The 17,095-nt window shown below is 38.1% G+C and overlaps 1 protein-coding gene across 6 annotated transcripts in view; it reads right to left on the reverse strand.

The window, feature by feature from the left end:
- Nucleotides 1-420: 420 nt before the first annotated feature.
- The window catches only part of Pcdh19 (protocadherin 19), a 103,844-nt gene continuing 87,169 nt past the window's right edge, over nt 421-17,095 (reverse strand). For all 6 annotated transcript variants that reach the window (XM_005358669.3, XM_026784833.1, XM_026784835.1 and 3 more), the window contains one exon: nt 421-2,684. In XM_005358669.3, the coding sequence (XP_005358726.1) occupies nt 2,095-2,684 (590 nt within the window). In that variant the 3' untranslated portion in view covers nt 421-2,094. The remainder of the gene's footprint in view (nt 2,685-17,095) is intronic.

Consider the following 17,095-nt stretch of genomic DNA (forward strand, 5'->3'; position numbering starts at 1 on the left):
ACCCAATATTTTGCATGAGGTAGTATTCAGGAAATAAGGATGGATTTGTAGCTTCATTATATGTTTCTTTTATCCCCAGAAATATTCTCCCCTACCTAACCCCATGCCCAGTGCCTTACCCACCCCTTCCCTTACAACCCTCCCACCTCCCACAAAAGAAAAAATTCCTAGTAATGTATAAAGCTAGGAACTCAGATAAAAATAATGAAAACATTTCAAAGAGCTGACTGTATCTACCTAAACTTAAGAAAATAAATTCTGTTTTGAATTCTAGTGCTCTAACTTCTAGGCTTTCTTTCTGAGTGTTCTTGAATTACAAAAAAACTGAGAGATAAGGGGGAAGGAGGGAGGGAGGGGGAGGGAGAGAAGGATGGGGGAGGGAGGGAGGGAAGGACAGGGGAGGGAGAGAGGGAGGGAAGGACAGGGGAGGGAGGGAGGCAGCGAGGGAGGGAGGGAGAAAAAGAGAGGAAGGAACCAAAAAAACTTGTTTCTTTAGAAGAAATTCCTTTAAGACAAAAGTAGAGCAAAGGGGACATGTTTTTTTAGTTTATTTTAAATAATGAACTCTTAGGCTGCAAGAATACTATGTTGGCTAGTGAATATTAATAGACAGATAATAAAAAGGGGCATTTGTGCACTGTTAAAAAGAACAAAAAGAATGGGTGCTCTGTTAGTTTAAAAAGGCATATTCCTAGCCTACAGCAAAAAAGAGTTACTAAATCTAAGGGATTTTTGTTTTAATAATTTCTTGTTCACATTTTTAATCAAAAAAGTATTAGTCATAAAAAGACATGTTCAAGTGTCTGAGTGTCTCCGTTTAGAAGGCACAGTAATTAGATCAGTGATGTTAGTACCTGGCTTTTCCTAAGTGTACACTTCATACTGCTTACTCTATCATTATTTATAAGCCTAAGGTAAAGAGCAGCATGGAGCCCTTGATTCCAGCCCATGATGTGCTTTACCATCTAATTCCAATCATGATTGGGAAAACACTGAATCAGGAAGTGTGTGTCTAAAGAGATGGTAATTTAGATCTCAAAATAGACTCAGTCATGTTGCATGATTTTTAGATGATTGGAGACAGGGAATTTCTCAGCCTGAAAACTGATAACATCAGGAGTAACTTTCCTGTTCAGGGTCTGAAAATTAGAAAAAAAAATAATGCATCTCATAAAATTTTCAGCACAGTATTTCTGACAACTGCAAATTAGATAGCAGCATATCCAAAAATGACTTTCTACAATGATCTCGCACAGACCCGGGCAGAAGACTGAAAGACAGGAGAAATCCTCTGCAAGGTAGTGAGCAACCACTACATGGATTAAAAAACGTGAGTATCCAAGTACTCAACTTCTAGGTGTAGTGTTGCTCATTTACCTGCTGTCTCAGTTTCTGCATTTTGTTTTTGTCTGTATTTTTATTATTTTTTTAAGAAAAGAAAACATCAACCTTTAAAAGCCTTTTGCCATCACCACACACATAGCAATTTGCAATATCAAATACAACAACAGCACAGCTAGCAAAAGGGTTCTTAAAGCAGGGGAGTCCACAGCAAAGAAGCGGCATTGGAAAGTACTCGAGCTTCAGAAACAACCTTTTGGGGGCTCGATTTCACGTCACTGAATCAATGAATAGTACACCATAAATGACCAATAACTTGTCTACACTACAAAAAACAGTGGCGAGCTTATTAAAGGTGTCCAGAGTTTTTTTTCTTTTTTTTTTCTTTTTGCTTTTTTAAATGTAATTCTTCACAAACAATGGTAATTTATATTATCATTTTGACATAGAAAAATATATAAATTCAAACACTTAATACATAATACTTTTCACAACTGAATTTGCCTCTGTTTCCCCACCATCAAGGCCCCATGAACAACTCAAGCCAAAGCTAATTTGCTCCAACTGAACACCCCTGCTGCCTGCTGAAACGAGAGGGATTGTCACGGAATGATAGTCACTTATACACAATACATTTTGGGAAATCTCTCCAGTGCAGCCACTCAAGAACCAACCATGGGTGAGGAAAATGAGTAGATGCTGCATCTTCACTAGCCAGTGTGATTTCTTTTCTTTCTTCTTCCCCAGATGGGTTTACAGAATGATATCCTTCAGACGCTTCACGACAGGAGATTGCTTGTCACGCCCTTCCTTCAGAATAGGATTGACCTCATGCATGACTTTCTCACTGTCGGCTCCACGGGGTTCAGCTTCAGAAGGACGAGAGGCGCCATTGTTGGCATGGTGCTCCAGATCACGAGCTGGAGGAACCAGGGCGACCGTGTAAGACATAGTAGGCTTGGTTGGCAGAGGGCTCTTGAGATGCAGTGGGGAGGTGACAGGGCTAATAGCCTCACAGCCATTGCCTGCCTCCCGGATAGCGCTGTTGACTTTGGGGCTGCAGATGGTCACATCGACAGTCCTCTTGACTTTCAGGATGGGCCGCTCCTCAGCCCGGTGGGTGTTGACATCTTTTCCAAAGGTTGCGAATGTCCGCTTGGTGGGGCCGCAGTCGTCATAAGGCTCAATATCAGCAGCAGTAGCTTCAATGGACAGAGCGATGATGTTCCTCACATGCTCAGGAGACTTGGAGCGGATGGGCATGGGATTCCGAGGCATCCAGCATCTATCAGAGTGGCCAAGAATCCGGCATTCCTCCCTGCAATGAAATCCTTCATTCTGATCTGTAAAAAGAAAAGGAAGATATCAATTTCATCAGCTTTTTTTCCAGTAATCACTGCAACCCCACAGTGTTCTGGTCTCTCTGATACCCACAGGCCCTTTTGGGAAATAGCACTTTGGATAGTCCTTTATTGCCTTTTGGGACTAGTGTGGAGAAAATGGATTTTTAAAAAGCTATAGATCTCCCTCTAAACATTACTTGTTTTTTATGATCCTCGCTGTTCCCACTGCTGACAAAACAAAAATCCTAAAAAGAAACAAGTTATGATGAAAACGTATTTTTAAAAGTTTATCCTGAGAGCTAGCATGTGGAGAGTCAGCAATTTTATCAACACCTACTGCTAAAAACCACCGATGTTTGAAGCTGCACTCAACAGAAGAGGACGTGGTAACAGGGGAGGAAATCAAATGTTCACTTTATCAAAGAAACTTTGGAACACAATTTTTATGAACACTATTAGCATCTTTCCATCTTACCCATCATAGATTACTGTGGATTCTACTTGAAAACCTAATACATAATTTCTTTTTGACCACCAGTTCCCCCAAGAAAGCACTTCATTATGACATCACAATTACCAGATTTCTTATCAGAAGGAATACACTGTGACCTCTTTTTTCCAGAGAACTCACAGGCTTCAATTAGCCCTACACACACACACACACACACACACACACACACACACACACACACACACTCATCCCTCTTATATGTTTGGGGTCATTTAATTAGCCACAAACTAGCTCTTTCTCCTTATTTGTTTGAATTTTCACTTTTACTAAGGACTTACTTTGTAATGAAATATCCATGGCTAGTAGGAATGCAAATTACAAGAGCTATGAGGGAGAACAAAATAGAAGGTTCCTCAAAAATTATATAGCAGAAAAACTATTTAATCTAACTCTTTCTCATTTCTGGACATATATTATTGCCATGAAGATGCACCATGACCATGGCAACTCTTATAAGAATGGTCATGGTGCATCTTCATGGTAATAAAACCCTAACTAAGACAACCACAAAAATATGTACAGTCTATCCCATGTTACTAAAACATAAATATTTTGCTGATTGGTTTAGACATACTATAGAAGATCTCAATAGTTAGAATCCACAATTATTACAATAACATATTTTTATCTTTCCAGCTCTGCTTCATTCATGACTAAGTCTTTTATATGGCTCTCAGAAGCCTACAAAGATTACATTACTAAAGCATGGATAAAGGGTTAACAAGAGCCCGATCACTGAATAAATATGAATTAAAATAGTTTGTTTATAGCCCTAATTTTCCAGCTTAATTGATGTTTATGACATTCTTTTTTTTTTGGAAAGTAGTTTTTTATTTTGTTTTCACAGAGGGTGAGAGTCTGTGGATTGCTTCCATCCCAATGTGGTATGATAGGCCACGTCCTCCTGAAAGGTTCCTGTGTACGCCTTCTGTTAATGACATTCTTATATAAAGATGACCTAATAAAAATTTTCATCATATTTTACAATGCCTCACAATATGATCAGCTTAATATTTACAAAAATAAGACTCTGGGGTAGGACTGGAGGAGGTAGAAAGGCTAGAAGAAAAACAAAGGCAAAGTAATTAATATTCGAATTCATATAAATTAAGTATAAGTATGTCTAGGAGAAACAGAAAGTCCTTGGGTTGCTGTAAATCTATAGACACCTCATCAGATCTGAATTCCTCTTATATAAGAGGCAAAATTAACTCTCCTTTATTTAGGCTATTTATTTTCTTTAGTGGAGTCTTTATTTCTAATAGATAAACATACCTCATGATGGATAACATTATTCATGAAGTCTCAATTAGAATTTCACTTTCTCAACAGTGTAAGGAATCACTCAATAATCCCTTAGACTAAGGGCTCATAGAACCTCCCTTTCATAGCACTCATCCACTTGAAATTGCTTATTTAGGTCATGTATGTTTTGCTTGCTTTTTGAAGCTCTAAATGAGCAAAAACTATGCCAGTTTTGTTTTCCGCTACCCAATAAAGCTAGCAAAAAAGCCACTACAGAGTAATAGTGAATAACAGTTTAACTTAATGGAATAATAAAAAGTACAGAAAGAACAAAAAGAAATCTAGATTGATCCTCAAGATACTATGCCACTCATGTAACTCCTAAAATTGGAATTAAATGTTCTAACTAATAGAAACAGTTTAGAAACCAAAAAAGCAATCTGTGTCATTTTGTCAAAGGCAATAAAAGTAGAACTTGAGAAACATTAGTCAAGTGACAAGTGGTTTTGGATGGTTCTAAAGAAATCTTGTATGCATTTGACATCCATTTGAAAATATAATTATTTCAACCTGGAAGTTTTCTATACTAGCAAGAGTTAGCATGGAATCTATTGTGATAAATTAAGAACTTTTAACTTAGTTTAAAAGTGTAGTCTATGAATTTAATGTGTTGTTTAAATATCAAACACTGTTTCTTAACATCTAAAAAATTGTCATTGATTCCCATAAAATATAAGACTAATATGACCAGAGATAAATCTTTCAGATTTACAGGAGAAGTTAGTATACTCTGGCAAACTTATTACTTAAAAAATATTACAAGACTTCATAACAAAGTTCATGTATCAATCTATTGTGCAGGGAAATGACCAAAAGGAAGAATTATTCAAGAAAGAATTCTTTTTTGTTGATTTTTATTGAGCTCTACATTTTTCTCTGCTCCTTTCACTGCCTCTTCTCTCCTCTTCAACCGTCTCCCAAGGTCCCTATGTTCCCACTTTACTCAAGAGATCTTGTCTTTTTCTGCTTCCCATGTAGATTTCTTAAAGGCACTTTCAAAGCCTTCAGAGTCTGAAGAAAGAACATCTATTCTGTTTCTATAATGTGACAAAGCATGCAGAGTACTATTGAGCTCAATGGAAAAAGCATGAACAGGAAAGTTGAAAAACAGCTAAGAGCAGGAAACACTGTGGAACTCAGACATTATATGTTTGCTTGAATCTGATTAATAGTTTGAGAACTGACTTTGCTTAGGTGTTCAGAAACAGGAGAAAAGGACCTTCCAATATCTGAAAAAAAATCAATAAAGACTTAAGGACAGCATCTCAAAGCCATAGGGGAGTGGAATTACACTTATTTCATAAAGAAAAATTTAACCATTGAAGATAGTATTCCATCTGTAAACATGTAAAGGGATATCCGTGAAGGCTGATACAGTTTTACAGACTTAGAAGCCAATAGTATGAAGCCACCCTGTAGTCATTCTAATTCTGATGAAACTTGCATTACAGATTTTTCAACAAATAGCTACTTGTATCTCACTCCCGTATGCCTTTCTTCCTTCCCTAAATCATTCATTTTGTTCTCCACTTCCCTAGCCTCTTACTTCTTAGCAGTCCTTAGCCCCATAGCACTATGCTCTGATACACAGCAGACAGAAGCAATACAGTGGCATAATTGTGATTGACATTTGAAATACTGATGTGCAATTATTTGACAGATGTCAGAAAGTGCGCTCTGCAAACCAGTCTTTATCCCATGCAGAAAAACCCTATACTTTTATTTAGATATACACATTAAGAAATACCAGTGGTAATAAGAGGGTCCTTTGTCAAATTCAGACAATCTTTTTCCTTTGGTAACTTAGAAGAACACACACCAAGCCCAAATTTTATGGAGTGAGGAAGAATAAACACAGCTTCTGGTGGAGAAGGGTCCAGGTGGGAATGGGATATTGAAACAAAGTTATTGAGAATGGCAAAATGATGCTGCCAAAAACAGAGACCAGAAGAGAAAAAAGCCAGGCCTAATAGCCTAGCATGGCCTTTTCAGAATGGTGGAGAACACTGGGAATTCTATAAAGGTTAGTTTTTTTCTGACACAGGGAAGGCAGATGAAAAGGCTGGTGAATTCCAACTTCATCCCAGACAATTTGACAGATCAGCACCCATTATCAAGGGCCACCCAATAGCCAGCCTCTGATGCCAAGTGGTACATAACCCTTTCTCTTCACCTGCAGTTCACTTACTACCAATGGAACATGGAAAGAAATTTAAAATATGGCCCTTTCAGAATTCAAAGAAATTGAATTTTCTCCACTGGAATGTTTAGGGCTGAGCTGGTTAAAGAGACAAGTTAAAACATATTGAAGTATATGTGCTTGGGAACTTAATATTTATGATGACAGTGTGGCATGTGCAGTTCATATGATCTAAGTTGCAATTTTGGCAATTACCATAGTTCCTGGCATTTTCATTTTTGTACTGGTGCTCCATTCAATTCAGCCCATAAAGAACAGATATCAATATGTGTATAAGTATAAATCATTTGTACTGATTCATGGGGGGGGCAAAGAACTGAAGCAAAGGGCTACAAAGAAAATTGACACAGAAAAAGAAGTTGTGACAGTGACTGAGACTAGCAGAGACTGAGTGGACTAAGATCTTTGTATGTGTCTTCTGTGATAAAAAAAAACCTATGTGACAAAGTGCTGGGCATGATCTAAGTGCTTATAACCCACTTAAAAAGGCATCTTTACAGGCGAAATATGAGATGACACAGGTCGATGAACTATTCCTTACAATATGGAGCACCGAGGTACAGCAATGAATGACATGAGACTGTTTTCAAGGGTCTCGCTGTAAGATTCCCACAGAACCTAGCCCTTTAGCCCATACAAGTAGAACACCTAGTCAGTTCTCTGAAGAATTCAATCCATTTATTTGCTTTTGTGTAGATTAAGCAGTCAGATCATTTCATACACTCAGAAAGTATTCGTGCTGCTGGCAATGTGGGCTCTTTACATTGTGCTTACCAGGAGCTCTGAACCTAAACTAGCTATAATTTGGTCTTGTCAGAAAAACAAACAAACAATTATGAAATTGTGCAAAAGCCACTTGGTGATGGATTTGAGCTTTTGAGTGCCTGAGACAAAAACACATAGTAAGGATAGCATAAGTAATGTTGGCAGATAAAGCAAAAAGACAGGTTATGTTAACCAGGAGAAAAATATTCCCTTGTAGCAGAGTTGGGGATATGATAACAGTGCTTGACTAACATATGGGAGATTATGGGTTTGACACCTAGCACTGAAAACAAACCACTTTCATTTTTAAAATGAAAATGTAATGTTGGGGGTGGGAGGAACATCCAGCAGCAGTGTCCCCTTAACAGGAACTGACATTCCCTTCAGTTAAGTTCCAGGACACTTGATTCTGTGGAAAGTACAATACTGGCCATGAGTCAATAAACATATTACAATTTTAACTTTCAGATTCCTTAGAGTTTTTTTTAATTTCAAACAGTTTGAGGGACTGATGGGGCAAATTAAAAGACTACATTTGCAATTCTCCAATCACTCATCCAGCTTTGAAAATAAAATGTTTATTAAACCAATCATTGCCTCTTGCAATGATTCAAAGGGCTAGTGTGCCAAATCCTTAGCTGAATAGTAATCATTGGAAATGATCCCTGGAAGTAAGCAGGAATGTTAGGGCATTGGTATCTGTTAGTTACCCAAGGTGGACTATCTCTTATCAACAGAAGCCTTGTAGAAAATTTTAGCATTATCTCGATGGTTCAGTGGAACTTCAGCAACCATCTGGAATGCTGGAGCGTGGTGACACTGCTTCTGGGTACAGCACACAGCACCATCATTAAAAAATTCATTTCAGATATCTTCCTGCAAGCTAATAAATTTTATAGCAGTTTCAATCCTTCTTTCTTGCAACAAAGAAAAGCTTAGTTCCAGACAAATTAAAAGTAAATTGATTGCCTTAGGGAAATATATTCAAATATCACTTTTCTGTGCTAGAGATCTTTGGGGGTGGAATATTGGGTTGAATCGTGAATAGCTAGTGGAGATGATGTACAACATATAGGTGTGAGTATATGAAAATGATAAGCAACACACAAAGCGCACTCAACTCATGAAATCCTTATTTGCACAACTAGGCAGAAATCAACTTAAAATAAAATGTAAATGTGTCACTGGGGTGCAGACCTAACATTTGTGCTGGAATTTATGAATAATAACCATGAATAATGAATACTAAAGTTGAAGGGATAAAACATCACCTTCTGTTTACTTGTCACTAGCCGTCTCTCATGGGCAGTGCTCAATTTTGTTCTTTTTCTCTTTTCTTTAAAACCACATAGAATTATTCCTTTTGGGTTGTCTACTTAATCACTCCACTTAAAGGAAAGCAGACGGCATGTTATTAGGTGTTAGCTCAAAATCAATTACACAAATTCAGAAGCAAGATCAATTAATCTCCTCTTTGAAGAAGTCTGAAAATATGTGGGTAACTTAAATTTGCCCTATGATCTTATCAAGAAGGAAGTGGCCCCTATACTTTTAACACAGACATGCTTCACTGTGCCCCTCCTTGCCATCCGCTTTCCCAACTCCTCACTGATGCAGCAAATGGCAGCTACATAGAACATTAAAGGAGTCTTGCTATCTATTTGGGCCACACAGCTGTGGGGGCTTTTCCTGAGTTGACTCAAAACTATGCCCACAGGAGGAGCAGAACACTCTTGGGCTAAAACAACCTGGATTAAAACACTGACACCACAGTTCTAAAAAAAAAAAATCTTGTAGTAATGGATGCATAGTAAGCCTAGATCTTAACAACCAAATCCACCCCTGCATCTCTCCTCCCTCATCTACTCTCCACACCACCATCTACACCACTACCAGTTCTTAACAATTATTTCCATTCACAAATTAAGGCAAGAGAAAAAAATCAAAATATTCCTGAAAAGAACAGACTCATAAATTTAAATCCTGGGCCCACTGGTAGATACCCTTGGCATAATCTCTTTATTCTAAAACATTGCATCTACTAAACTCCAATCTTACTCTATTTTCCCCTTGTTGGTTAAATGTGTATCTTTCATGACTGGATCTGTGAAACATAGGGCTAATGAGCAAATTCCATGCAGTAGTGAGAGAAGCCTTGAGCAATTTGTGTGGAAAACAAGACAGCACTGGGAGTAGAGAATTGGAAGCTTCATTCAAACCTACATGATTTCCACTCTCTGATATTCCAATTTGGCCGTTAGACGACAGAAGGTACAGAAGTGTTTAACATGAAATGTTGGACTTCAGCATGAAAATACTCTAAGAGTAAATTGAAATTATTAATTAGAGAAAAAGCTTCTTTGGCCCTAGAACTTTCTTACACCCTTAATTCAACTTCATTTTTTTATTTGCTTCAATCAGCTCTGAACAGAAAAATAATCTGTCTTATTATTAAAAATGCAGATGAAATAATCAGCTTTGAAGAAAAATGCAAATGATGGTGAGTTAAAGAATTAAAGATCATCATTTGCTCATATATTAAGACATGGCACAAGTTTTTTTTTAATCTAACCTAATATGAATGGACCAATGGGTTTTTCTGGGAGTGGAGATCTTAGGAAAGAAAGAAGAGAATGGAGCATATAGAAATGGTATATAGAAGATTTCAAGAAGCATCCAAAGAACACTCTGAATACATACACATGCACACACAAACACACACACACAAGAGAAAGGAGCTGCACACAGAGCTGTAATGCTAACATAACTTCCTGGATAAGATGTTTATGGAACAAGGGCACTGACAATTGATTTTCTTCTCTTGGGAAATCTTTACACGCTTCAGAGAACAAGGTTTTATACAGAGTTTGTTCAAACTGAAAAGTTTACATTTTTAACACTCTGTTGTCCATCCCAATCCAGGAGATCTGTGGTAGTTCAACGGACTACTTATGAATAATCATTTTACCAACACAAAAGTGGGCAAACTGTTAGGAATGAATCTAATTCCCTCTGTACCCACCACTAAAAAGGCACATGTGAACCCAGTGCTTGAGAAGCATTTTTGTACTGTTCAAAAGACTGAAACAAAAATTTGTTTTCTTGTCTGCATGACTATTAAAAACCACATTTTCTCCTGGCCATGTCTGTTTCCTAAGGGAATGAAAATGAAGCTGTCCTTCCTTCTGTACAACCCAACTAGACACAGGGCTTCTGAAAGAATCTTTAACACTAACTAATATTTAAAATAGAAATAATCACAGTAACCAAATGTGTCAGGTTACCCAGGTACTCAGAAGAAGCCAGAAAAATTTGAAGAGAGCTACCAAACAGATTATACAAAAAGTAAATGTGACTGGTTATGGCGGCACACACCTATCATCCAGCATTTGAGAGGTAGAGATGGGAAGGTCAGGATTTCAAGACCAGCCTCCACTGCACACAAAGTAAATGTGGCTGGCTGTGAAAGTGCACACCTATACTGATATCACCAGAGTGAGAGAAGGCTAGAGGTTCACAAGTTCAAAGTCAGCTAAGCTACATAACAAGACTCTATCAAAACAAAAACTAACAGTAGAGGTTAAAGAGGATGCTCCCATCTCCCCTTTGTTGAAGAAAGTTCTTGAACTCACCTCAGTTCTTGAACATCCATCTTCACTATTTACTTCCTTTTGACCACACCCCACAGATTATTCAGAGCAGGGGAACAGTGGACTGATTGTGCACTAGACAGAACAATCCTATGCACTGCACACTGTCAGCTCATATGGTGTATTTAAGACAGAATTGTCTTTACAAAATTTCATCATATTCCTAGATATTGCATGAAAGAAGCTTCCACTGCTCAATGAAACTTTTATTCCAACCTCCAAATATTAAGTACTTTTGTAGGTTAATTCCTGTTTCTGTCTGTATCCCATCTTCCTTGTCTCCATTCCATAGTGTTCAGCTCCTTTCTGCTGTGACCAAAATACCCACTCATCTTACGGTCTCTCTTCAGACCTCGTTTCTCTTCCTTCAGTTTTGGGGCCTTTCCTTGTCACAGCAAATTTTTCTACTAAAAATCTCATACCTCTGTGAGCTACAGGGAGTCAATGAAAGACAATAGTAATGGGCAAAAGTCTGCCAGGAAAACCACTGATAATGGAAACAGTCCATTTTCTGGAGACATTTCCTCCTTTCCAGCAAAGACCCTTAAGAATATGCCTGACATTTCTGTGGGGACCCTCCTATTATTAGAAACAGCTGTGTCTGGAATGTCCTTAGTAGGATATGTTACCAACATTGCTTACAAGATAAAAACTTTGAGGACAGAAATATTAACTATACAATTGCCTAGTCTGCATACCCTACAAATTGCTCACACTTTAACATTTGCCATAAAACAAAACTTTAAAATCTTAGCAATGTCTTCAATTTCTATAAAGGTGCCATAAATTTTATATTTTTTTCAAAGAACAAAATCCAGACCATTCAGTAAAGGACTCAACTATTTGCTCACTGGAAACTCAGAGCTTAATGTAACACTGGCCTTCTCCTGCCCTTCACATCAACATCACTGGGCCATCAGCCAAGGCCTAGAGAAGTGAGTTTCATCTTGGTGAATTGGAATCTTTAGTGTCAGACACAGTCAGTCTGACTAATGGAGCCACAGCTTGCCAAAACCCACAGCCTCCCTGTCTGTTCCACCCATCAAATATGTTTAGAAGTCTATGGCACAAACCCAGCATGCTACAGATACTAATCAACTACCAATAGCTTAAGTGTAAGTGATTGTGGATGAAGTACAAGCCAAATGTGTTTCCCTTTTAGTTGCAGGAATTCCAATGCTGTTATGGCACCCATAATGCTCCCACTTAATGATTCAGACAGGCATCCACCAGCTAAGTGTTATGGGATGATCTGCACATGCTACAATTACAGCATGCAGCACAGTTAATAGGTATCCCAGTTTGAAGTCCCAAAGGAAACACATGAACAATATTGACAAGACTTCCCACATGTCAGTTAAATATGATGAAAGATGGAGGTGTCCCTATATCTCCCACTGAGTACTCTGAAGGCATGTTTCCATCTCTTTGGAATCCCACAGATATTGAAGAAAAAAGCCTGTGTGTGTGGATGTTTTGAGTGAATCTCTGACTTCACTGACATTCCAGTATTGATCATCAAGAGTAATTTACTGAACTATTTTTGCCTTTCTACTTTTTAATACTTGTAGAATGACTCAAACCAAACTCAGTGCTCTATCAACTCAGAATTCTTTTCTCAATTCATAACTTCCCATTCTATAAATATGTTCAGAGACAATGATTTGAAATAAGTGGCTCAGGAAAATGATCTTGCTTTTTATAAAATTTGTGACAATCCCACATGTATATACAATGAATGAACTGTGGTCATACCTGTCCCCATTACTGTCTTATTCTCCTCACACCCCAGTTGACTCCCTTCTTTCCAACCAGCTCCTTCCTCCTTTCATGCATTTTTCGTATGTGACAGTCTTGTGCATGTAGTCACAGTTTCTGTGTGTTCACGAATGCAACAGCCTTGCTATGTCCTGAGACAACATGTCATAACACTGTTCCCCATCTTCTGCCTTTTCCATTATTTTTTATGTGATGCTCCCTGGGCCTTGGAGGAGTTAATACAAATGTCCTGTTTAGGGTTGAGGATTCTTCATGACCTATTCCCAGAGCTTTGCCCAGTAATGAGTCTCCACATTAACTCTCACCCACTGCTTCTTTTAGCTTCCCTGACTAAGACTGAGAGGATCACTAATGGATGAGTATAAATAGAAATACTTGGAGGAGAATTTGTTCATTTAGCAAAACATCAGTAGTGTGTAACCTTACCAACCTTGTGCCTAGGACCTCCTCAGTAAGAGGCTCTTAACCAAGTTTGTAGTGCCAGCCATGAATCTCTCATATAGCAGGCTCAAAATCAATTAGAAGAAAGTCCTTAGGACCAATGGAACTGAATTGAAGATCCAGATATTAATCCACATACCTTTAAACACCTCATTTTTGACAAAGAAGCAAAAAATTATTAAATGGGAAAAAAGCATATTTAACAGATGGTGCTGGCATAACTGGAAAACAACATGTAAAAAAATGAAAATAGATCCATATCTATCACCATGCACAAAACTCAAGTCCAAAGGGATCAAAGACCTCAACAAAAAAACAACCACACTGAACCTTATAGAAGAGAAAGTGGGAAGTACACTTGAACGCATTGGCACAGGGAACCACTTCCTAAGTATTACCCCAGCAGCACAGACACTGAGAGAAACAATTAATAAACGGGACTTCCTGAAACTGAAAAATGTCTGTAAAGCAAAGGACATGGTCAACAAGACAAAACGACAGTCTACAGAATGGGAAAAAAAATCTTCACTAACCCCACATCAGACAGAGGACTGATCTTCAAAATATGCAAAGAACTCCAGAAATTGGTTATCAAAAGAACAAAAAAAATCTAATAAAAAATGGAGTACAGACCTAAACAGAGAATTCTCAACAGAGGAATCTAAAATGGCTGAAAGACACTTAAGGAAATGGTCAACATCCTTAGTCATCAGAGAAATACAAATCAAAACAACTCTGAGATTCCATCTTACACCTATCAAAATGGCCAAGATAAAAATCACTGATGACAACTTATGCTGGAGAGGTTGTGGGGTAAAGGGAACACTCCTGCATTGCTGGTGGGAATGCAAGCTCATATAGCCCTTTTGGATGTCAGTGGGGCAGTTTCTGAGAAAATTAGGAAACAACCTTCCTCAAGACCCAGTAAAAGCACTGTTAGGTATATATCCAAATGATAATCAATCGTGCCACAAGGACATGTGCTAAACTATGTTCATAACAGCATTATTGGCCATAGCCAGAACCTGAAAACAACCTAAATGTCCCTCGACTGAAGAATGGATAAGGAAAATGTGGTACATTTACACAATGGATTACTACACAGTTGAAAAAAAAAAAACGACATACTGAATTTTGCAGGAAAATGGATGAAGCTAGAAAACATCATTGTGAGTGAGGTAACCCAGACACAGAAAGATAGTTATCACATGTATTCACTCATGAGTGGTTTTTTTTAACATAAAGCAAAGAAACGCAGCCCACAAATCACAGTCCCAGAGAACTTAGACAGCAATGAGGACCCAAAGAGAGACATACATAGATCTAATCTACATGGGAAGTAGTAAAAGACAAGATCTCCTGAGTAAATTGGGAGCATGGGGACCTTGGGAGAGGCTTGAAGGGGAGGGGAGAGGCAGAGAGGGGAGCAGAGAAAAATACAGAGCTCAATAAAAATAAAAAATGAATATCATCAACTGGCTTATACCTAAATGCAATGCCACTTGCATTGCACTGAAAAATTAATGTTTTCCTTTCTTTCCTGAACACAAATATGTCCTAAAATCCATATCCATTGGGAATCGAACTATCACTGTTTTATCTGGTGATTATCTCCCCCAAGAATATGATGAAAAAGCTAAATCATGAAAGCCTACTCTTATCCTCAGAAAGTTCATATTTTGGAGCTCAGGCATATGTATGCTTATGTGCCTCTTCAACCACTGGGATTTAGACTACTACACTGAGCAGATCCAACTTCCTGTAGAATTGTGAAGGGAAGCATGGAGAAAGGATTGAATGCTCCATAATATTTGCATTTATTTTGAAGAAATCACATTTATTCCATAATAATAACGCTCAGGTTTTAGAGCTCTATAGGATTATATATCAATTCATAACTTAAACAAATCCAAAGAACAAAGCTGATTTCAGATATTGGTTGCAATATCAAATTTCTACAATCAAATAAATATTACCCACCCTCCATTCCAATTACCACATGGAAGAACAAACGGAATGTAAATTCAGCTGCAGTTTTAACAGGCATTTTTAAACTTTCATGGTATTTAATATTTTACATTTCCTTATTTTCTCTAACACCTGCCATTTCTTTGTTTCCTACTGTTGTAAGAGCAGCATCCTGAAGATATGATTTTTCCTAACCCTTGCCTAGTTCTCATCCCCTACTGATACTAAGCTATAAAACAGTGTAATTAACTCCAGCTGCCCCATCTTCACTTTTAACTCTAGGAGCTGAGCAAGCCGACCCCGCAGGGTGTGGACTAAAGTGGGTGGAAGAATGTCTGGCTCCATCCCAGCCATGGTGTGCCTCACCCAAATTGCAATCCTCCCCCACTAGACAATACCTAAGTTCTGCAATCATGTTTACACAGCTGGAACTTCACAGCCCCTGAAAATCATGCAAAGAAGACCAAGACTGCTCCCTGCTCCCTTCTGAATTTAATCCTATTTCTTGAAAGAAGAATAAATGAATGTATTAAATTCCCAGTGTCATGATAAGGGCGACTGGGAAAGAGCCTGAATGCTCGCCTTCTGAACAGAATGTTCATTATCATGATTGTGGCAGCCCAAAGGCATGAGACTTTCTATCTGCTACAAATAAGCAACAGTCAGTGATAACTTCCTCCAGATGGAACAGCAGGACTACCAGAAAACATGACCACCCACTTCAGAAATCATTTTAACATTATCTTTAAAATGACAGAGTAAATTACTTTGATTAAACAGCATTTCTTGCCAGTCTGGCACTTGAGAGAGTCCATTCTCCCAATCATAGAACCTCTATGTGAAATCTGTCATATTTCTTTTCACCAATACTAAGGAGTCCTCCCTACAGCCCCATCAGTACCTACAGTAAAGAAAAGATAAGGCATAAGTTTGATCCTAGCTTGACACTGTGTGTATTGAGAGTCTAAAGCCACAGAAGTGCTGAAGATTGCAAACTTTGGGGTTTTTAAAAAGGTGGAAATTTCTGCTCCAACTCTTTGTCCAAAGACAAGATTATCCAAAGAAAAATGAGGCATGACCCATATTTACTGGAGCCAATCAAAACTTTACCTTCTTCACATCAAAGGGAAAGTTTATACCTCCACAGAACATCAGAAGCCAGCCTTTCTCAGTGAAGGTGACTTGTGTAAAAGGAAACTCCGCTTCTAAAGGCAGTCTAGCAAAGTGTCTAAGACCGTGAGCTTTGGAGCAAAACTGCCTCTCAGTCCAAGCTCTGAGACTTCATGGCACTGCCATGGAAATTACTTAAAATAACCATGACTTCTTGGATTTTTTTTCCAATCTGGATGAAAAGACAAATAAGGCTGACCTCTTGACATTGATGGAATAGTTAAAAGATAAAAGAAAAAAACACCGAGCCTTAAAAATGTCTAGCAATGTAGAAGAGCAATTCCGTACACCTCAGGTGTAATTACACACATAAAGAGAAAGCTCTAACTCATTGGGAGCTATGGAGTCTAAGCTGGTCTCATCCTTCACTATGTATCCAACTATTCCTTGAATATAAAGCAAAGGATGCTAAGAAACACTTTCTCTTAAAGACATCACAATGTTAGGCTACACTGATGATTCAAATGCCACCGAGGTCATTCTTTTGTGTTGCATTCACATAAAGATGCAAGTGCTATTTGGAAAGGGGAGAGCAATTTGTTCATGAAATCCCTGGAAATAATTGAGACCTTGAAGAAACAGAGCTTTGAACGGGTAAATTTTTTTAAGGTATTTTTTTTAA

Source organism: Microtus ochrogaster, chromosome X (genome assembly GCF_000317375.1).
Source record: "Microtus ochrogaster isolate Prairie Vole_2 chromosome X, MicOch1.0, whole genome shotgun sequence".
Taxonomy (NCBI): domain Eukaryota; kingdom Metazoa; phylum Chordata; class Mammalia; order Rodentia; family Cricetidae; genus Microtus; species Microtus ochrogaster.